Source organism: Ovis aries, chromosome 18 (assembly GCF_016772045.2).
Source record: "Ovis aries strain OAR_USU_Benz2616 breed Rambouillet chromosome 18, ARS-UI_Ramb_v3.0, whole genome shotgun sequence".
Taxonomy (NCBI): Eukaryota; Metazoa; Chordata; class Mammalia; order Artiodactyla; family Bovidae; genus Ovis; species Ovis aries.
The window spans coordinates 57,993,329-58,015,591 of record NC_056071.1 but is presented as its reverse complement, the minus strand read 5'-3'; the positions used below and the strand labels follow the sequence as shown (position 1 = coordinate 58,015,591).

The 22,263-nt window shown below is 51.0% G+C and overlaps 1 protein-coding gene across 5 annotated transcripts in view; it reads left to right on the top strand.

The window, feature by feature from the left end:
• Positions 1-22,263, top strand: part of SYNE3 (spectrin repeat containing nuclear envelope family member 3) — a 108,633-nt gene that overhangs the window by 76,685 nt on the left and 9,685 nt on the right. For 3 of the 5 annotated variants that reach the window (XM_060401917.1, XM_042235442.2, XM_042235444.2), the window contains exons 12-17: positions 177-338; positions 547-719; positions 1,157-1,289; positions 3,457-3,618; positions 8,076-8,225; positions 9,623-9,661. In XM_060401917.1, coding sequence (XP_060257900.1) covers positions 177-338; positions 547-719; positions 1,157-1,289; positions 3,457-3,618; positions 8,076-8,225; positions 9,623-9,661 — 819 coding nt within the window. Of the gene's footprint in view, positions 1-176; positions 339-546; positions 720-1,156; positions 1,290-1,931; positions 2,254-3,456; positions 3,619-7,058; positions 7,166-8,075; positions 8,226-9,622; positions 9,668-22,263 lie in introns of those variants that run through there. The other 2 variants (XR_009597268.1, XR_006056889.2) reach the window with 2 other exon arrangements.

The window sequence follows — 22,263 nt, the reverse complement described above, 5'->3', positions numbered from 1 at the left end:
GGTCTTTCCGGAGTCAGTTCCTTGCATTGTGCAGAAGAGAAGATCAACCTCTCGTGTTCCTCCCTAGGTGGGGAGCCCTGGGGGCCATCTCACCCCAGGGCTCTGGCAGGGCTGAGGGTCCTGCAGGATGGGGTAGCCAGGGGTTTCAGCCTGGTTCCCCTGGGGCTGTTCCACAGGACCTCCTGGAAGGACGCCAGCAGAGCCTGCGGGAACATTGCACCTTCAACCACGATCTGCTGAAGCTGCGGCAGTGGATCTCTGTGATGACACAGAAGCTGGAGGCTTACCGTGGGGACACGGGCCCATGGGATGCCCAGTCCTGGGAGGCTGAGGTTGAGGTAAGATGAATCTCCTCACAGAGATGCTTATTCTCTCCCCTGCATCCCAAAGGCAGGTTCAGGGGCGGAGGGTGGTGAATGGTGCTCTCATACCAGGGAGCAGACACCCCACCACCCCAGGACTTAACTGTGTGTGTGTGTGTGTGTGTGTGTGTGTGTGTGTGTGTGTACGTGTGTGTGTGTACGTGTGTGATTGTATGTCCTTTAGAGGCTGCTGGCTGAATTCCCGGAGAAGGAAGCCCAGCTGCCCGTGATGGAAGCGCTCGGCCGGCTAGTGATGGAGGCGTCTTCTCTGGAGGGAGCTGCTGTGGTCCAAGGGGAGCTGGAGGAGCTGACCAAGTCATGGAGGGCCTTGAGGCAGCTGGAGGAGAGCCTGCTGAGGTGAGAGGGCCTCCTGGGTTGGAGCCTGGTCTCAGACAACCCTCCTTCCCAGCAGGGAGAGCTCAGCCATGTTCCTAGAACAGATGGCTGGGGTTCTGCTGTGTGCCAGGCGTGGTGCCAGGCGCCTCTGGGCATCCCCAGGCAATTCTAAGTAGAGGCAGTAAGAGCAGGGAAGCGTCCCAGTTTAGCCTCCAGCCCCTGCTGGCTGGGGCCTCACCTGCATCGGTAGATATATGCCCCTTGATGATGGTAATGTGAGTCTCGGGCAGGGAACTGGAAACGCAGGTGCCCTGGGGAGCTTCAGCTTCTGACCCGAAGGACAGGCATGGGCTTATGAGGACCAGAAGTCACCTCCCTCCCCGGTTCTGTTACTTCTCCCATGATCTGGGAAGTCCCCATCTCATCATCACGTTGACCGGGCTGATTTGACTTCTCAGCCTCATCAGAAACCGGCAGCTGCAGAGGACGACAGAAGTGGATTCAGGGAAGAAAATGATTTTCACCAACAACATCCCAAAGACTGGGTTTCTCATCCTCCCCACGGATCTTACTTCCCGGCATCGCCGTCAGGTAAGTCCATCTCATGGGCTTCTGGGGAGGGCCCAGATCTGAGTCAGGTGATGGTGGGAAGGTGTCACCAGTAAACCCCCTCCCCGCCTGGGGCCACATGCTCAGCTCAGGACTGGGGCCTGTCCTGTATCTGGTGAGCCTGCCCAGTGGTGACACAAGAGTGCCCTGGGCCACTGGGCAGAGGGACTCTGGGATCCCAGACCCAGGGTCTGCACTGAGGAAGGTCCTGGGCATCTCTAGGGAAGGCAGGCCCTCACTCTCAGAAAATCCGACTGCTTCCCTTGCAGGGAAGAGAGTGTCAGAGTGTGAAGCTTGCTAGCAGCACCAGACTGCAAACTAGAAGTACACACGATAGGTATTTTTGGTGCCCTGGTGGCTCAGATGGTAAACAATCTGCCTGCAATGCAGAAGACCCGAGTTTGATCCCTAGGTTGGAAAGACTCCCTAGAGAAGGGAATGGTAACCCGCTCTAATATTCTTGCTTGGAGAATCCCATGGACTAGAGGAGCCTAGCGGGCTCCAGTCCATGGGGTCGCAAAGAACTGGACACGACTGAACGACTAACACATAACACACAGAAACTACACTTTGTAAAAAGAACTAACCTCACTATATCATATCATCCATCCCTCTCCTTGACAGGCTTTAAAAAAAAAGAACCACAATGAGAAGAAATTAATTCCTGTTCTTCAAAGACAGCACACTAATTCATTCACACGTCCATTCCTTCTCTCATTTCCCCATCCAGAAAGCTCTTACCGAGTCTTTCTGTGTTCTGAGAACTGTGCTTGGAGCTGGGACACAGCTGTAAATAAAACAGAGATACTTTCAACCCTCAGAGAATGTAGCATCCAGCACAGAGTTTTTCAGATTGTCGTGTGCATCCAGATCGTACCAAAATGCAGATTCTGATTCAGAAGATCTGGACTGGGACCCCACACCCTGCTTTTCTACAAGCTCCCAGGTAATGCTAAGCCTGCTAGGCCTTGGAGCACATTTTGAGAAGCAGGGAAGCAGGAACCGCAAAGCAATAGAATAAGGGTTTACAGAACACGTGGTTCATGGAGCCAGAAGACCCAGAGGCCACGGCAGCCTGCTGCAGAGTGAAGGACTTGGGGGTAGGGAAGCCCTTCCTGGAGAGATGAAAATGAGATGTTCAGGGCGCCTCACAGCTGAGTGGGAGTCAAGGAGAGGCGGAACGGAGTGTGTTCCATGCAGACGAGACTGTGCCTGCAAGGACCCGAGGGAGACAGAACCAGCGCCGGGTGCTAGATGTCTGTGGGCCCTGGCTCAGACGATGGGGCAGGTCTCATGAGCCGCAGAGCCAGGCAGGGCCAGAATCTGAGGCTCTCCGGCCGCATCGAGTGTGAGAAGCTACTCAGCTGTGTAAGTGATGGCGTGGCTGAGTGGACTTGCATTTTATTTATTTATTATTTTTATTTTTGTTTATTTTTTAATCGTTGGCTTCACTGAGTCTTTGTTGCAGTGCATGGGCTCTTCATTGCCATGCACGGGCTTTCCCTAGTTGTGGCAAGCCAGGGCAATTCTTCGCTGCAGGGCTCAGGTTTCACACTGAGGCAGCTTCTCTTGTTGCACAGCACAGGCTCCAGGGCATGTGGGCTTCCGTAGCTGTAGCATATGGGCTTCCGTAGTTATAGCGTGTGGGTTCATTAGTTGTAGCTTGTGGGCTCTAGAGCAGAGGTTCTGGTAGGTGTGGCTCACGGCTCAGTTGCCCCGCGGCATGTGGGATCTGAGTTCCCAGACTAGCGATCAAACCTGGGTCCCCTGAATCGACAGGTGGATTCTTAACCACTGGACCACCAGGGAAATCCCTGGACTTGCATCTTGGACAGATCACTCTGGCCACCTAACTTGAAGAGGGACAGAAGTGGCAGAAGGTGATCACATTGTAGACATCCTGATAAGGGATGATGCTGGTAGCCTTCAGGAGACCAAAGAGGTGGCAGTGGGCAATGTTCTTGGTCCCTAATCATGTCTACATTGAGTAGAGATGCTTTCCTCATCCCTTCGCCCCTCCAGGTGCCTCTTATCTCCCTCTGGGCATCCTCATCCCCCACCCTCTGCTTGGATGGAATTCCCAGGACACATGGCCAGTGGGCTGTTTGCAGAAACTCTGAGGCTTTGACCATGCTGTGCCTTCCTGCAGGCAGGTCTGCTCAGGGAGGAAGGAGGCAGCCAGGAGGATTATCCCCAGTCCCTGAGGAACTTTGAGGACTGGTTGCAGAAGGAAAATTCCAAGCTGGTTAGGATCATCGCCATGAAAACTCCCACCACCGAGGACTTGAGGATCAGAGCAACAAAGCTGCAGGTTTGTGCCCAAGGAACAGCCTCTTTATTTCAGAGGATTTGGCCCCCAAAGATGTGTTTGCTGCCAGAGTTCTCAAAAAAAAAAAAAAAAAAAAAAAAAAAGAGCACATACCTGTTATGGCTTATGTATAAATTTTTTTAAAGATGTATTTATTTATTTATGGCCGTGCTTGGGCCTTCTCCATTTGCAGCGAGTAAGGGCTGCTCTCTAGTTGCCGCGCACAGGCTTCTCATTGCGGTGGTTTCTCTTGTGGAGCGTGGGCTCTGGGTGTGCGGGCTTCAATAGTTGCCGCACTCGAGCTCAGTAGTTGTGGCTCACGGGCTTAGTTACTCCGCAACGTGTGGAATCTTCCCAGACCAGGGATCGAACCTGTGTCCCCTGCATTGGCAGGTGGCTTCTTATCCACTCTACCACCAGGGAAGTCCTAAATAATAGTTTGAAACTTTTTTTTTTTTTGCTTCCAGTATTATGGGAAAACCATCCATCCATTCATTCACGCCTCCTGCTGTATTGCCCAACTTGGAAAATATCACCACTAATCACGACTCGTCTAATCAGTTAACTCTTGCTATGTAACAAGCCATTCCGACAGTTGCTTAAAAGAACAGCTGTTTGTTTAACTCATGATTCTGAAGATTGGCAGTTTACTCTGAAGTCTGCTGGGCAATGCTTCTGATCTTGGCTGGGCTCCCTGATTTATAGACCAGCAGGGTGGCTGTACTTCTGGAGGTTGGTGGGGCTATTCTAGATGAGCATGGGATGGACCACACATCTCTTATCCTCCTATGGGATAGCCTGGACGTCCCAGAGCAGGGGCAGGTCTGAGAAAGCGAGTGGGAACATGCAGGCCTTTTCGGGCAAAGGCTAGGAACTGGCGCATCACTTCTCCAGCATTCTGTTGGACAAAGAAAGTCACAATGCCAGCTCAGATTCAAGGAGAGAGAAAACAGGTTTCACTTCTTGATGGGAAGTATTGCAAGACCATATTGCAAAGGGCATGAATATGGCAAGGGGGTGGAAAGACAGTCCTACCACAAATCTCTCTCCTCTACTCGCACATCGACTTATTCACCAAGTCCTTCTTGATTCCACCTCTTGGGTATTCATTGTTTCTGTTTCCCCTCATTACCACTGTCTTCATCTAGACATTTATCATTTTTGACCTTGACCTTGACAATAGCCTCCAAGCTGGCCTCCCTCCTTCTTCCTGGGTTCCCATCTCAGTCATGACTCATTCTGAAGCCAGAGTGACCCTTCAGAATCCTAAAGATAACCTTGTCCCAGTAGTGAACACTTTTCAAGATAGAGTTCAATTTCCAGAGTTTATCACTCACAGCTTTTCTCAATCAGGCCCCAAACTATCTCTCTTTTTCGTAATATTTTCTGAAATTTACCCTAATACCTTAGAGTTTGGTTTTATTTTTATTTTTCTTGCTTGAGAGTCATCTGGATTCTTGAATCTGTGGCCTAGGATCTTTCTGGAAAATTCTCCAACCTTCTCTCTCAAACTGTGGCCTCTGCCTTGTTCCCTGTTTCCTCACCTTCTGAGATGCCTTTTAAACATATGCTCCTTCTTCTCACTGTGTGTTTCACTGTCTCTTGTGTACTTTTTCATCCTTTTGCTTTTTTATATTACTTTCTGAATACTTTTTTCTAACTCATCTTCCACTGTACTAATTCTCGCTTTAGTTGTATCTCATTTGCTATTTCACATGTTTATTAAGTTCTTAGCTTTTAATATTTCATTTATCATTCCTAGAAATTCTCCTTGGTGCTTTTTAAAATCTGCTTTGCCACTTTTCACAGCTTTTGGGTCCTTGCTGAAAATTTTCAGTTTGCCTTTTAATTCTTTCAACACAGTAAACATAGTTGGTTTAGCGAGTGTGTCTAATAATCTCAGTATCTCAAGTCAAGACTGTTTCTGTTGTGTATTGTGTCTGCCTCTTCCTCATTAATTCATTAATTTTATTTATATTTGGCTGCACTGGGTCTTTGTTGCTGTGCATGGGCTCTCTCTAGTTACGGTGAATAGAGGCTACTCTTTGCTGTGGTGTGAGGGCTTCTCACTGGGGTGGTTTCTCTTGTTGCAGAACAAGGCTCTAAGCATGTGGGCCTCAGCAGGTGCAGCGTGTGTGTTCAGTAGGTGAATCACATGGGCCCTAGAGCTTGGGCTCAGTAGTTGTGTCATATGGCTTAGTTGGTCCAAGGCATGTGAGATCTTCCTGGACCAGAGACAGAACCCACTTTCCCTGCATTGGTAGGCACATTCTTAGCCACTGGACCTCCAGGGAAGTCCCAGTTTCCGCCTCTTCTTGGAGTCTTATATCTGTGTGTGACTGCTTAGATTGTGTGCTGGATATTGGGTTTGACAAATAGGTGCGAGGATAATTTGAGATTAAGAATAATCTTTCCTTCAAAGAGGATTTTGTTTGCAACAGCCAGGCCAGTGTGGGCTTTTATCAATCTAGAACCGCTGAATCTAATTTCAAAACTTGAAGGTCCCTGGACTCCTGAGATGACTTGGCACTGGCCTGCAAATCCAAATAAGGTATGGATTTACTTCCTATTCACCTTTAGGGGCCTCTGCTGAAGACAGCAGTTTTTCAGTCTCCACTTCTGTAGGGTGCAGACTTTGACCTCTGTCTCCTAAATCCTGCAAGTCTGCCAGAAGCATAGATCTGTTTCACAACTATTTTTTCCAGATTAGCAAATATCCTAAGTGCAAGAGGAGGTCTGAACATTGGGCTTACTTCTCTGCATCTTAACCTTTCACATGTCTTGCCTGACTCTTTTTGTTGTTGTTGTTGACTCTCTGATGCCTTCAGTTCCATTCAGTTCAGTTCAGTCACTCGGTCATGTCCGACTCTTTGCGACCCCATGGACTGCTGCACGCCAGGCCTCCCTGTCGACTGATGCCTTAAGAATGTTTGTAATGTTTTGTCCTCAGTGGGAGCTTTGGTCCCAGCCACCTAGCCCTCCCTGTCTACCTCCTACCTCAGCTACTCCTCTCATCCCCGCCACCACCACCCAGCCCCAGGCGTATCAGAGGTGACTTGCAGTTCCCCGGGTTACGCTTCTTTGTAGAGTCCCCACTCTCGAGGGCTCTGAGAAGCTAAGCTGTGTGCCTGTATCATGCAGCTGGTGGGATGGGACAGATTCTGGATGCCAAGCCAGAATTTAAACTCAGGCTCTTTGACTTCGGACCCAGATCGTATCCTCACATGGCACTCCCACCCAGGAGTCCTGAGGATAAAAGATGCCATCCTGGGGGAACACAGTACTGTATTCTGATAGAAAAATCTGCCCAGTCCCAACCTCACTCTGCCAGGAGTAAAAATGCCAGTAGAAAGACATATTCAACAATGGTAGCTTTTTATTAAAAAAAAAAATTTAATTTTATATTGGGGTATAGCTGATTAACAATGTTGTGATCGTTTCAGGTGAACAGGAAGAGACTCAGCCATGCATACACACGTATCCATTCTCCGAAACCCCCCTCCCATTCAGTCTGCCTCATAACACTGAGCAGAGTTCCATGCGCTCTACAGTAGGTCCTTGTTGATTATCCATTTTAAATATAGCAGTGCGTGTATGTCCATCCTGAATTCCCTAATTATCCCTTCCCCTCATCCTTCCCCCTAGCAACAAGTTTGTTCTTCAAGTCTGTGAGTCTCCCTCTGTTCTGTAAGTTCTTTTGATCCATTTCTTTTTTTAGATTCCACACATAAGGGAAGTCGTATGATATTTCTCCTTCTCTGTCTGACCGACTTCACTCAGTATGTCAACCTCTGTGTCCATCCATGTTGCTACGAATGATGTTACTTCATAATTTTTAATGACTGAGTCATATCACATGGTGTGTATGAACCACGTCTTGTCTATCCAGTCCTCTGTCGATGAACAATGGTAGCTTTTATAATGACGATAACTCTTATGTCAAGCCCTCTGGAGAACTTGGCTCTGGAATGCCAGAAGGCTTCCCTGGTGGCTCAGTGGGTAAAGAATCTGCCTGCAATGCGGCAGATTAGGTTCAATTCCTGGGTTGGGAAGATCCCCTGGAGAAGGGAACAACTACCCACTTCAGTGTTCTGGCCTGGAGAATTCCATGGACAGAGGAGCCAGGCGGGCTACAGTCCATGGAGTCACAGAGTCGGAAGGGACTTTCAGTTTCCCTAGTCATACGTAGTGTAAATCTGTGTCTTATTTATGATAGAATGCCAGAGCTAGAAGTGACCGTGGAGGTGAGCACGGCAGCTCCTCTTTCAGGCAGCAGTCCATTCTGCAACGTTGCGGAGAGCAGCTCCTGGCCTTGGCTGCCGTTTATTTGCCCAATGAGATTCTCTCTTTATGTGTTCCAGTTGCCCAGCAAATGGAATTTGATTGGCTCCTCCTTACCAACCAGGTGGGGCCTCCTCAGCCATTTGGAAGGTGCACGTGACCCTGTCTTTTCCCTCTAGGAGCTGGAGGCTCGAATACCAGAAGGTCAGCATCTCTTCAAAAACCTCCTTCGTCTCAGGCCAGCCAGCAGGTCCTCGGACGAGCTAGAGGATCTACGCTACCGGTGGATGCTCTACAAGTCCAAGCTCAAGGACTCCAGCCACCTGCTGGTAGGTGCTAAGGTTGCACAGGTCCCAGGCCCCGGGGAGACATAGCTCAGTCTGTGTCCACTCCACCCCATCCCTCAACAGACCAGACTGAGAGGATCACTCAGGGAGAGGCGATGGAGACTCATGGGTCCTAGGCCCTTGATGTGCAGTTTGTCATTTGGCCATTCTGCCACCCAGCACGGCTGAGTTCCAAGAACGACAGCTTTGCTCTCCCAACCTGAAACCTCTGTGTGCATCATCCCAGCTCAGTGCTCACAGCAGCCGTCCGCCAGAGTCACTGCATCTCCAATTTCCAGAAGAGGGATGAGAATATGAGGAGTTAAAAACTCACCCGAGTTCACCCGGATAGCCAGGGACAGAGCCAGCAGCAAACACACCTTGATGGAAGCACAACCCAGGGAACACTGGCGTGGGGGCTAGGACCCCTGGGATCTAGGCCGCCTCCTCCACTAACCTGCTTGTGGCATTGAGGAAGCATCTCCCCCTGGGGGACCCGTGCATGCTGTCACTTCACTCGTGTCCAGCTCTTTGCGACCCAATGGACTGTAGCCCGCCAGGCTTCTCTGTCCACGGGATTCTCCAGGCAAGAATACTGGAGTGGGTTGCCGTGCCCGCCTCCAGAGGGGCTTTCCCACCCAGGGATTGAACCCACGTCTCTTATGTCTCCTGCATTGGCAGGTGGGTTCTTACCACTAGTGCCACCTGGGAAGCGCCCTAGGGGCCCACCGTCTCACACAAAACAATAACAGCTAAACTAGTAATAGCCTTTGCTGCTGCTGCTGCTGCTGCTAAGTCGCATCAGTTGTGTCTGACTCTGTGCAACCCCACAGACAGTAGCCCACCAGGCTGCCCCGTCCCTGGGATTCTGGAACACTGGAGTGGGTTGCCATTTCCTTCTCCAGTAATAGCCTTTATTAAATGCTATATCCTCATTACAGCCCTCTAGAGGAGGTACTGTTATTATCCCCTGAGAACTCATAGGGAAACTGAGGCATGGAGGTTAGTCCGAGGAAAGGGTGGTTGGGATGGCCACTGAGGGCCCTTTAGGCCCGCAGACCCCAGACTCCAAGCTTTGGGGCTTCAGCTCTGCCGGCGCTGAAAGCAGCCGAGTCATCGGCCACTAGGTGTCAGCCCAGCCCCAGCCAGGTCCGTGCGCCCATGGCCTCGGCCCAGGCTTTCCCAGACAGGATCCCACCTGGGCCCCAAGTGCGTTAAAAAGCTCATTAAATTGAATCACCTGCTGGTTCAGCCTGTCCAGAGGACCAGAAGTCTTAAAGAAACACTCCCCTGACAAAATGAATATTCCATTACAGGCTCTGCTGGGATTTAAGTTTCACTCACTTAACTTCTTTTTTTTTTTTCCTTTCCCCTTTTCCTCTCCTTCCCTAAAATAACAGACGCAGAGTCCTCCAGGGGAGCCGACTGGATTCCGAAAGGTACGGTGTCTGCCTTCTGCTCCACATGGGTAGAGGGCAGGGCGTCTGGAGGGTTGGTGGGCCTGGGATGCTGGGGCAGGACCCCTGGGCTTTCTGGAAGGTTCCATGAGAAATGCTCCTGGGGACTCAGTTCTGGGCTGCCCTGCAGTGGCCCCGGGGGTCCTTGTTCTGCAGGACGCACAGCGTGTACTCAGCTGAGACGGGACGCAGGGGTATGAGCAAGGACACGGTTAGTGATTATGCTGTGACAACAGGCATAAATCGGGCCGGTCCACGGAGACCTGGGCCACTCCAGGACATTGGACCTTACGGCCACCTGAGTAGTGGACGAGCATCTGGGGTCCATGGGGGCTGAAAGAGGAAGGGGGCTGTGCCAGTCATGCTCGACCAGCCGGTGTCTCAACTGCCAGCCTCTGAGAAGTGCTCAGAGCCTCTCCCTGAGGGCTTGCTGGCCAGAGCCATGTTAGTAAAAAGAGCCATACTTACAGGAATAATGAGGAATAATGATTGTTACTATAAAGGCTACGTGTTGACCATCCACTCTGTGCCAGGAACTGTACCAGATCGTGCCTAGGGCGTTTCACGTCACCGTCCCCCAGACATCCGACAGGCATCATTACCACCATGCTAGGCATGAATGAAGCGAGCAATGACAGGACTGCAGTGACGTGTTCGCTGGAGTCACACGGCTCCTGAGCGGTCTCTGCTTCAGACTCTAAGCCCACCCTTGCCCTTCCGCACGGTGCCTTGGAGAAGGCATCCCTGGGCCTGGCGGCCCTCCCCACCTGTGGAACGGTCCAGTGTACACTGGCGTCCCTGGTGCCACCGTTTCTGAGAGCAGGCTTGCTTTGGAGGAGCTCTGGTTTGGAATTGTATTTGAATGCTTTTGGACACGCGGGGTCTCAGTTGCTGTGTGCAGGCTTTCTCTAGTTGCAGCAGGCGGGGGCTGCTCTCAAGTTGCGGTCGTGGGCTTCTCACTGCAGTGGCGTCTCTTATCCTGGATGGACTCTAGGCGCCTGGGCTTCAGGAGTCACAGCGCGTAGGCTCCGTAGTTGGGGTGCACGGGCTTAGTTGCTCTGCCGCACATGGGATCTTCCCGGACGAGGAATGGGACCCATGTCCCCTGCATTGGCAGGCCGATTCTTATCCCCTGGACTACCAGGGAAGGCCTCTGAGAGTGAGCTTGTTGTCCTGCCGAGCACTGGCTCATGATGACATAAGCCTCTGGCATGCTTTGCTCCCGAGAGCCCCGGGACCTCGAGGTCTCTCTGGCTGTGGAGTCTGTGTTCCCAGGGGCTCTGCCCACCCAGGTGTCTTGGTCTCCAGCTGGTGTTCGTGTCTCCATCTGCAGTATAGTGTGTGTCCCCAGGACTAGACGGGGGAGTCACCAGACCAGTGCTGTGCTCTGGGCCTCGCGTCCGAGTTTTGTGGCCTTGGGCAAGTTGCTTTGACTCTGGAGACTTTCTTTCCCCATCTGTAAAATGGAACTATCAACGCTGGCTTTATTGACGTCATGAACGAATTTTGAAGATCATGTGAACTGTTGTTCTTTCTTGAGAGGAGAGCCTGAAGTCCTAAATTCGTTTCCCCTAATTTAGAAGAACAAAGGGCTTCTTGTGAAGTAGGGGAGTGCATCAGGAAGGCTGGGTCACCACACAGCTCAGCCTGTGACTCCTGGTGGCACCTGAGAGCCCAGGGCCAGATGTCCAGGCTGCCTCCAGCTCCTGCCCTTTAAGCCCCACTCTGGTTGGGAGCCCTCGTCTAAGTGGCTCCCAGGCCAGAGTTCAGGGGGAGTCATTTCTGGGTCCCCTGGTGTTTGTGGGTGGGGGCTTGCTTGGCTGGCTGACACCAGCCCTTCAGGGCAGGCTCCTGTCCCTGGCAGCCTGTCACCGGGTTCGTATGGACACAGCTCCATGTTTATTGGCTGTCTCCTCAGTCAGTGACTCCTCAGTCACTGATTCACTTCACAGATGTTTACTGAGCTCTGACTTTGTACCAAGCACTGATGCAAGTACCTGAGATAGATTACCAGAGCAAAGGCCTGCCAGGGTAGGCTTTGCATGCTAGCGGGATGGGCGGGGTGGAGAGGGGAATGGGAGAAAGGCTCTCCCCGCAGCTGGCGTTGCCCAGCACAATAGCACGTTTCTGGCCAGGGAATGTCCAAGTATAGCAGTGGCTTGCGGTCTTGACAGCTACAGGTGTGTTTGTTTTTTTAAAATAATTTTATTTATTTATTTTTGGCTGTGCTAGGTCTTCATTGGAGAAGGCAATGGCACCCCACTCCAGCACTCTTGCCTGGAAAATCCCATGGACAGAGGAGCCTGGTGGGCTGCAGTCCATGGGGTCGATACTAGTCGGACATGACTGAGCGACTTCACTTTCACTTTTCACTTTCATGCATTGGAGAAGGAAATGGCAACCCACTCCAGTGCTCTTGCCTGGAGAATCCCAGGGACGGGGGAGCCTGGTGGGCTGCCGTCCATGGGGTCGCACAGAGTTGGACACAACTGAAGCGACTTAGCAGCAGCAGCAGCAGCAGCAGCAGGTCTTCATTATGTGAAGACCACTCTCTAGTTAGTTGCTGCAGGCAGGCTTCTCATGGCAGGGCTTTCCCTGCTGCAGAGTACAAGCGCTAGGGCACACGGGCTTCAGCAGCTCTGGCTCATGGGCTCCAGAGTGCAGGCTCAGTAGTCAGGGTGCATGGGCTTAGTTGCCCAGCGGCACATGGGGTCTTCCCCGATCAGGAATCGAACCTGGGTATCCTGCGCTGGCAGGCGGATTCTTTTATCCCTGGACCACCTGGGAAGCCACAGACGCAGGGTTGATCTTATCTATAGCTGGCAGGTGTTAGACTCCTTTTCGTGGGATATGCAAAGCAGGCAGGCTCTAAATGGCCCCTAAATCTGCTTATTCGGCTACATTTAAAATCAAATGGATGTGTGAAAGTTTTGAGTTTGGTGCTGGCTGGCTTTTGAGCTCTTGGGTCTCAGCTCCCTGTGAAGAAGCAAGCAACCCCAGAGGCCAATATTCAGAGGCCATCTGGGGCCCCTTTATATCACAGCTTGTTTAAGCACAGATTTCTGGGTTCCACCCCCAGAGTTTCTGGTGCGTTAGGTCTGGGGTGCCCCGAGGATCTGCGTTTCCAGCAGGGTCCTAGGTGATGCTGCTGCTGCTCCCCTGGGGACCAGACTTGGAGAACCATTGCTTTATGCCCTCGATTTGCATCCAGGATCCACCATTAGTGTGTGTTCCCCTTTGCAAGGCTCTTAACCATGGTCTTCCAATGAGTGAAATGCGGGTCCTCAGACCTAAGAGTTCTTATAAACCAGAAGTTTCTGAATTGCTTCGTAAATGAGGACCTGGATGCTGGCAGACAATGTCCTGCTTCTCTTTCAGACGGAAGCCGGCTAACGCCACTTCTGGGAGTGGAGATACATGGGGATGGGGGCGGCATCCTCCCCTTGGTGTGGTTCTCATGTTGTTTGCCCGGTGGGGTGTGCACACGCGTGTGTGAAGGCATGTGCACATGTGCAGGTGTGCAAAGACACACGCAGGTCTGACAGGTAGAAACTAGACACTGTCTCCTGGGCTTGTAATCTTGCCAACTTAAAAACATTTCGTGTATTATTTTTAGTCCAAAGGGAAGGGAAAAAAAAAACCCTACTCCAAAGCTAATTATTTATGAGCCGTCGGCCCTCCACGCTTTTTTTTCCTCTCTACGCCTCAAGCCACTGAAAGCTCCAGCTATGTCAGTGGCTTCAGCCCGCTTGTTTATATAAACAGAATAATTAAGATTTATTAAACTTGCAGCTGCCTACACACTTGCCAGCTTCATGCCACCAGATATGTCTGCCTGCAGCTTTCAGACACATGAAAGGTCAATTGCTTTTTGAGCTGTGATTGGGCTGTGAGTCAACTGAATTCGTGCCTTGGTGCAGGGGAGCGGTCCTACCTGAGTCAGCCTTCGAGCTGAGGAGTGGATTCGCCAGTGTTTGCGTTATTGGGGTGAACTAGGCAGGGTCACAGGCCCGTGCGCAGGCGTGGAGAGCGGATGCCAGTATGCATGCCATGCTGTGGACCCTGGGACGCGGGTCCAGGTGGGGAGAGACCACAGAGCGACGTTTCATTCACTGGCCCACATTTCACAGATTTTAAGACTCACAGTTTTTCACGTTTTCACGTCTTTGGAGTTGCCGTTGTTAGTCACTCAGTCGTGTCCGACTCTTTGCGACCCCGTGGACTGTAGCCTGCCAGGCTCCTCTGTCCATGGGATTCTCCAGGCGAGAGTACTGGAGTGGGTCAGGGGACCTTCCTGACCTAGGGATCAAACTGGGTCTTTCGCATTGCATTTGGGTTCTTTACCATCTGAGCCACCAGGGAAGCCTTTCCTATTATGGTCCAGTAAGGACTGGAATTTGCTTTCCTCTGCCACCCAGAACACTTTCCACCTAAGGTTCCTTTAAATTAAAATCTCTTTTTGAGGGTTGGATTTTAGAGGGTTTTTTGGCTGCGCCATGCAGCGTGTGGAATCTCAGTTTCCCAACCAGAGATGGAACCCCCACCCCTGCAATGGCAGCAGGGAGTCTTAACCACTGGACCACCAGGGACGTCCCTTGGTTGTGTTTTGTTTTGCTTTCCTTTGGACCACACCGACTGTACCAATTTAGACGACCCAGCTCTGGGAGCTCTGGCCTCCGGTTCAAGTTCTCAGGGCAAAGTTTTGTTTCTCACCCTCTCCGGGTACCAGGATAAGACCTAGGATTTCCTTGTTTCCCATTTCAGTGTGGGGGAGATTAGCCCTCGGTTTCCCTGGCCCTGAAGGTGCAGCCCTGCGGTGCCCCTGCCTTATGTGGGGTCTCCAATCAGATGCTCCATCTTCACTGTTGGGTTTTTTCTTCCTTCAGTTCAGTTCAGTCAGTTCAGTTGCTCAGTCATGTCTGACTCTTTGCGACCCCATGAATTGCAGCACGACAGGCCTCCCTGTCCATCACCAACTCCAGAAGTTCACTCAAACTCACGTCCATCGAGTCGGTGATGCCATCCAGCCATCTCATCCTCTGTCGTCCCCTTCTCCTCCTGCCCCCAATCCCTCCCAGCATCAGGGTCTTTTCCAATGAGTCAACTCTTCGCATGAGGTGGCCAAAGTACTAGAGTTTCAGCTTTAGCATCATTCCTTCCAAAGAACACCCAGAACTGATCTCCTTTAGGATGGACTTGTTGGATCTCCTTGCAGTCCAAGGGACTCTCCAGAGTCTTTTCCCAACACCATAGTTCAAAAGCATCAATTCTTCGGTGCTCAGCTTTCTTTACAGTCCAACTCTCACATCCATACATAACTACTGCAAAAACCATAGCCTTGACTTAGTGGTATATAAAATAATAGCGCTCCTCACAATAAGCCTGGTAGAACAGATGGACTATTGTAATACCACATCTAGGAAAGCAAGCACCAGGGCTTTCCTTGTTAGGCAATAACTTTCTCTCACAATAGCTGCAGTGTTGTTTTTTAAAAAATATATTTATTTATGCTGGAGAAAACTCTTGAGAGCCCTTGGACAGCAAGGAGATCAAACCAGTCAATCCTAAAGGAAATCAACCCTGAATATTCATTGGAAGGACTGATGCTGAAGCTGAAGCTCCAATACTTTGGCCACCTCATGCAAAGAGCTGACTCATTAGAAAAGACCCTGATGCTGGGAAAGATTGAAGGTGGGCAGGAGAAGGGGATGACAGAGGATGAGATGGTTGGATGGCATCACCGACTCAACGGATATGAGTTTGAGCAAGCTCCGGGAGATAGTGAAGGGCAGGGAAGCCTGGTGTGCTGCAGTCCCTGGGGTCACAAAGAGTTGGACACAACATAGTGACTGAGCAACAACAATTTATTTATGTCTCTTTTGGGTGTCTGTGTACAGTTGAGGTGCTCAAGCTCAGTAGTTGGGGTGCCCAGGCTTATTAGTTGCCCCATGGCATGTGGGATCTTAGTTTCCTGACCAGGGATTGAACCCAAATCCCCTTCATTGGAAGGTGGATTCTTAACCACAGGACCACTAGGGAAGTCCCTATTATGATGTTTTAAAAATCAGCATTATTGGGACTTCCCTTGTGGTCCAGTGGCTAAGACTCTGCACTCCCAGTGCAGAGGTTTGGTCCCTGGTCAGGGAACTAGGTTCCCCATGGTGCAACTAAGATCCAGTGCAGCCAAATAAATTAAAAAAATTAAAGGAAAGAATCATCGTTATGAACTGGAGTTCCTAGTTGACGTTAGGGTGCACTTTTTGGGTTGCGTATCCTATGGGTTTTGAGAAGTGCGTAGTGACATTGCAGACGAGTGTCACCGCCTTAGCCTCCTCCCCAGCGCTTCCTCCTTACCCCTCTGCCCTCCCCCAGAGTCCCTAGCAACCACTGATCTTGTTACTTCTTTCATTCAGCAATATGCACTTGAGTTTCCTTCGTGTCTTTTTGCGGCTAATATTTCATTTCCTTTTACCACGGAATAACGTCCCTCTGTGGGGATGTACCATTCAGTCTTTAATAGCCTTTTCCCCTCAGTCCAGGATCCAGTCTGGGATCACACATTACATTCAGTCATCACACTTCTTTAGTTTCCTCTCCTGGGACCAGTTCTTGGTTTTTCTTGACTTTGACCTTCTTGAGTACAGGCCAGATACTTTATAGAATGTCCCTCAGGTTTTGGGTTTCTAGGGTGTTTCCATGTTGTGAGCTTCTGGAAAGAATGTTCTAGAAGTGATGCTGTGTTCTTAGTGCATCTTATTGGGAGAGTGCAATTTCGATACACCCACCTCAGGACTGCAGATGCTGACTTGGATCACGTGACTAAGGTGGTAGCTGCAGGCATTTCTCACCTGTGAAGCTGCTCTCATTTCTTTTGTAATTAATGAGTCCTAACTGCTCAGCGACCCTGGAAATACAACACCTCTTTCTTACACGGTCGCATCCTCCAGCTTCCCCAGGGCCTCTTTCCCTCCCATGACTCACTCTTTCCCTGATGGTTCCTTCCTGCCAGCTTTGGTCCCCAACTCTAGACCTCTCACACTCTGATCCATTTCTTGTCCAGGTCCCTCCTTCCAGCTTCAGTCCCAAGGCCCAAAGCCGAAGGGCATCAACTTGAGAGACTGCTCAGACTCAGCTTGTCTGAAGCTGACCTCACTGTGTTCCCTGCGTCCAGCCAAACCCCGGGCTCCATATAAGCAAACCATCCTGACCACACAGTCTTCCAAGCTGGATGCCTCTGGATCACCCTGGACCGTCACTGACCTTAGTTCTGTCCTAGACACAGAAGAACCTGGATGGTGCATGGATGTCAGATGAGGAAAGATGAGGGGAAGGAAAGGCAGGGAAGGGAGCTTGTGTCCATATATCTCCTGCTGACTGGGGCTCCATTTTCGCTTGAGTAATGACAAGAGCACCCCTCACTCCAATTGTTTCACCCAGAGGTTCTTCTCATTGATTAACCAAACTGCCTCCAAAAGGCCAGCTCAGATGGTGTCACCGCCATCTGGTCAAAAACCAATTCATGCGTGCAAACTCAGTTGCTCAGTCACGTCCGACCCTTTGCAACCCCATGGACTATAGCCTGCCAAGCTCCTTTGTCAATGTCCATGGGATTTTCCTAGGCAGGAATACTAGAGTGGGTTGCTGTTTCCACCTCCAGGGGATCGTCCTGACGATCACCCTGCACCCAAATCTTCTGCATCTCCTGCCCCTTGGCAAGCAGATTCTATGTCACTGCACTTCCTGGGACTCCCCAAAACCAAGCCAGGGGGCTGGAATAACACAGTTCTGTGGCCTGAACATCACATGCAGAGCTGCCCCGGGGAGGAAACAATGTTAGCTCAGCCCCACCCAGCCACTACCATTCTGTCCCTGGGTGGGAGCTCTCCTCAGCCTCTGAGCACTCCTGGAAAGTGAGTGTGGGCTCTAACTCAGTGCTTCGGCACCAAAAACATAGTGAAGAAGATATTCAAAGTGTGCGGGCGGAGCCCAGCCTGGGATGTGTGATGCCCTCAGACTCCCTGGAGCATCAGGGAGATGCCCCTTCTGGGTTCTAGAGGAAACCCAGAGAGGGGAAGCCAGCCAGCTTGTGGTTCTGCATCAGTGAGAGGGACCTTGAGGGACTGAGCTCATTGCTAAGTGAGAGTTAGTGATGGCCACTGGTGGGGCCCATCTTGAATTGCCAGAGAAAAGCTGGCCCCTGCCTGCCACCTTGAGCTCTTGGCACTGGTCTGGAGGCATCTTTGAGCTGGAGAATGAGGCCCAACCAGCTCCCGGGAAAGACCCCGAAAGCCCAAGTAGTGATGCCACGTGACTTTCACACTCGGGGCCCCAGGTCAGGGTGAAACCAGCTTCAATGGCGGCCCAGGGGGACTTTGGTCATAATTGCTGCTGTTTTAAGAATTCATTCATTCATGCATTTCTGTCTTTGCTGGATCTGTGTTGCTTTGCGTGGGTTTTCTCTAGTTGCGGCAGGCGGGGGCTACTGGTCGGGGGCTACTGTTCATTGTGGGGCATGGCCTTCTCACCGCAGGGGCTTCTCTTGTTGTGGAGCACAGGCTCTAGAGCGTGGGCTCAGTAGTCGTGGTGCATGAGCTTAGCTGCCCCACAGCACATTGGCTCTTCCTGGATTAGGGATCAAACCTGTGTTCCCTGCATTGGCAGGTAGGCGCCTAACCGCTGGACCACCAGGGAAGTCCTTGCTGCTGTTTCTTATGAGAAGTGCCATGTAGGGTGGTAGAAGGAGACATGCTGATGATTTGAGCCTGTCCCTGTGACCTTGGGCTGCTTATTTCCCGTGGACTCAGTTTCTTCCTCTGAGAAATGGGTACAGGGTACCTCCAGACCTGGGCAGCAGCTCAGGAAACCCACGAGCATGGAGGTGAGCTGAATGTGGGGCCGGAGCATGCTTGGTGTTGTTCATTAACGTGTGGAGTCCACATGTTCTGGGGGAGCCATCGGGATGGTGCGGACAGTTCACAGACAGGTCAGAGAGTGTGTGCCTGGTCACATCATGGCACCAAGGGAGGAGCAGACAATCAGACGCCCAGGAAGGGAAAGAGCCTTTTATTTCATTAATTGAGCAGATGTTTACCGAACATTATTGCTGACACAGCAGTGAATCAAACTAGTGTAGACCCTGCTCCAAGGAGTGAAGGGGAACACAGACTTTGAAATCAGTAACCCAATGGAAAGGTGTTGATCCATGAGGATAAGTAAGGGGCTTTTTTTGGTTTAGAGGCAGGGAAGTTCCCCCTGAGGAAGCGACTCACAAATTGAGATTAGAATAAACAGTAAGAGTGAACTAGATGCATTGGAGAAAGAAAGGAAATGGGTCTTCCAGTGGAAAGTATAAGCTTTGCAAAGGCCCTGTGGTCAGAGGATGTGAGGGCCTTTAAGGGACCGAGAGCAGGTGTTTAGGGAGAGCGTGTTTTTCTCTCTGATGGGGCCGAGGAGGCTGACGGTATCTGGTCCTTGGAACCTGGGTGCAGGGGAAGCCTAGGGGGCTTGTAGAAGCCACCCGTCTGCCCTGGGTCCCATCAGTTGGAGGAGGAAAGGTATGAGTATTTGCCGAGCACCAGCTATGCGTGTGAGAGTAGCCTGTGCTCCCTCATTTATCCTTGTGATTCTGGTAGGCAGGTGTCAGGCTCCCTTTGCCTCAGTAGAAGGCTCTGAAGCTCAGAGAGGCTGAGTGACTTGTCCTAGGTTGCACAGCTAGGAAGTGACAGGGCCAGGGCCAAATCATTTCTTTCCCCCACATCCTTTTTCATCGATGGCAGAAGATTCAATCACCCTTACTGTGATAAATTCTTCCTGCCAGGATTCCTCAAAACTCTAGAGCCCCAGGTTCATGGGATGTATTAAAGGACTCAAGCATTTAATCACCCTCTGTAATATGACCTGTTCCCGCCCCACCACCACGTGCTGTCGACCCTTTACCTCCACCCCTAAGCGGTGGGGAGCGTCCTGAGGAAGCCCCTTCTCTCTCTGTTTTGTCGTGGTTCAGCTGCTCGGTCGTGTCCGTCTCTTTGTGACCCCCTGGATTGCAGCATGTCAGGCTTCCCTGTCCTTCACCATCTCCTGGAGTTTGTGCAAACTCATGTCCATTGAATCGGTGATGTCATCCAACCATCTCACGCTCTGTCTTCAATCTTTCTCCTCCCGCCTTCAATCTTTCCCAGCACCAGGGTCTTTTCCAATGAGTTGGCTCGTCGAATCAGGTGGCCAAAGTATTGCAGCCTCAGCATCAGTCTTTCCAGTGAATATTCAGGGCTGATTTCCTTTATTTATCTTTGGCTGCGTCGGGTCTTAGTTGCAGCCTTCAGGATCCTTTGTTGGAGCACGTGGGCTTCTCTCTAGTTGTGGCCCGCGGGCTCCAGAGCACACGGGCTCAGCCGTTCCGGCACATGGGCTTGGTTGTGTGTGAGATCCTAGTTCCCTGACCAGCGATTGAACCACATCCCGCTGTGTTAGAAGGTAGATTCTAACCACTGGATCTCCAGGGAAGTTTCAGCCCCTTCTCTCTGTGGATAGTTGTAACTGCACAGAATACACGTAGTACTTTCTATGGGGAAACGCAGGCACAGAGAATCTCCCAGATCTGAGAAGAGCTGAGATTGTCGATTTCTTTGTTGGCTTCTTAGACAGTAGTTCATGCCTATTTATGTGTGTGTGCACACAGATATGTGTTTTCTAAGCATGTGATAATACTATTAAAACGTGCCTTCTATTTTAGACGGGTTTTTAGAATCCAGGTCCTTCAAAGTGAAGATGTGAGGTCTAAGTGAATAGACAGTTGGCAGGCAGCAGGAGTCCTTGAAAAAGACGACTCCGTGTCAGCACTTGTGAATGCAAGAGAACTTTGGACCTTCAAAGAGATTTGCCCCAGAGGATTGTGGCCAAGGCACAACTCCTCACTTACATAAGCAGAGTAGCAGCTCTGAGCATGGCGAGGCGAACAGAAATAGGACCCTTAGACACAGATCTCCACTGACTGCTAAGTCACTTCAGTCATGTCTGACTCTTTGTGACCCCGTGGGCTGTAGCCCGCCAGGCTCCTCTCTGTCCATGGGATTCTCCAGGCAAGAATACTGGATTGGGTTGCCATTTCCTTCTCCAGGGAATCTTTCCATCCCAGGGATTAAACCCATGTCTCTTACATCTCCTGCTTTGGCAGGTGGGTTCTTACCACTAGCACCACCTGGGAAGTCCACCTCTACTGGGGAGACCATTAATTACAGGTTTTCAGTTGTAGTGTGAACCTAGGTTAGGGTGTACCTGCATCTCACCCTTTTTCGCTCTCCTGGGTGGGTCAGAGATTAGGAGTCGGGCAAAGTCAGCATGAAGTGTCAAGCCGTCAAGTTAGAGCACTCGTAGACTGAGGCATCAGTAGGTGAGCACCGTCGGGGGGAGGGTCAAGCGCACTTGGCAGCCAGATCTGACCCCGCCTGGCAGCTATGGGAAAGTCTGTCCCCTCTGTGGACATCATTCAGCTATTTAAATGACTTATCACACACACACATACACACACACTCCTGAAGTCACCGCTGAGATAAACCCAGCCAGGAGTGCTTCTCCATTGTGTGGGTTATAGGAAGTCTGTTTTTTACAAAATCAGTGCCTGGGATCTTTGGTGAGTGAGAACACCCGAAGCTGGAGGCGTAGGGTCAAGTGTGATCAACCTGGACGAGATAGCTGGGACAGGAGAGTGGGCGAGATCATTCAGGCATGCGGGAGAGAGACAGAAGTGCTCAGGTCAGAACATCCCAGGAACACCTGCGTATTCCTATTACCATCATGCCCACCACCACCACCACCATCATCACTGCCATCATCCTCACCAGAATCCCCATCACTATCATCAGCATCGTTCCCGTCAGCATCATCACCCTCACCGTCACTGTCGTCCCCTCCTCACCACTATCAACATCCTCATCCTCCTCACAACCATCATCAGTACCATTATCATCACTAGACTCGGTACCCTGGAAAATGACTCTTTGGTTCCTCTTGGAGCTAGTAGATATATTCTATAATAATTGTACTAGTCATAAGATCAAATATACTTTTTAATTGGTGTATAATTATACTTTGCGTCCTCGCCAAAACCTAGAAAATAGAGGTACGTGTTTAGTCCCCATTTTGCAGAGAAGGAAGCTGAGGCTCAGAGACATTCCTGATTTGCCCAAAGACACATAGCTGTTGTGGGACAGTCTGCACTGGAGCCTAGATGGCCGAGGTCCTGAGAGCTGGGCCCCTGCCCTGTACCATGCTGTTCCTTGACGGTGGGGCCTCCACTTTATTGAGTGGTCAGCTGTTGGCCCTGCATGCCCATGAAGCTGCAACTCAGCCAGTCCCTCGAGAATTTGGGTAATATCCTGTGGCTGCTCTCATGGATATTTGTGCAAAGAAGCCCGTTAGGTGTTTGGACAAGTGCGGGTGTTGATGAGGAGGATGGCGATGAGGAGCAAGGAGAGGGAGGAAAAGAAGACGAAAGAGGGAGAGGAAGACAAGATGAAGAAAGTGGTGATGGAGAACCCGATGATGAGCCTGGTGGCGACGACGGTGCTGGTGGTGGTCGGGGTGAT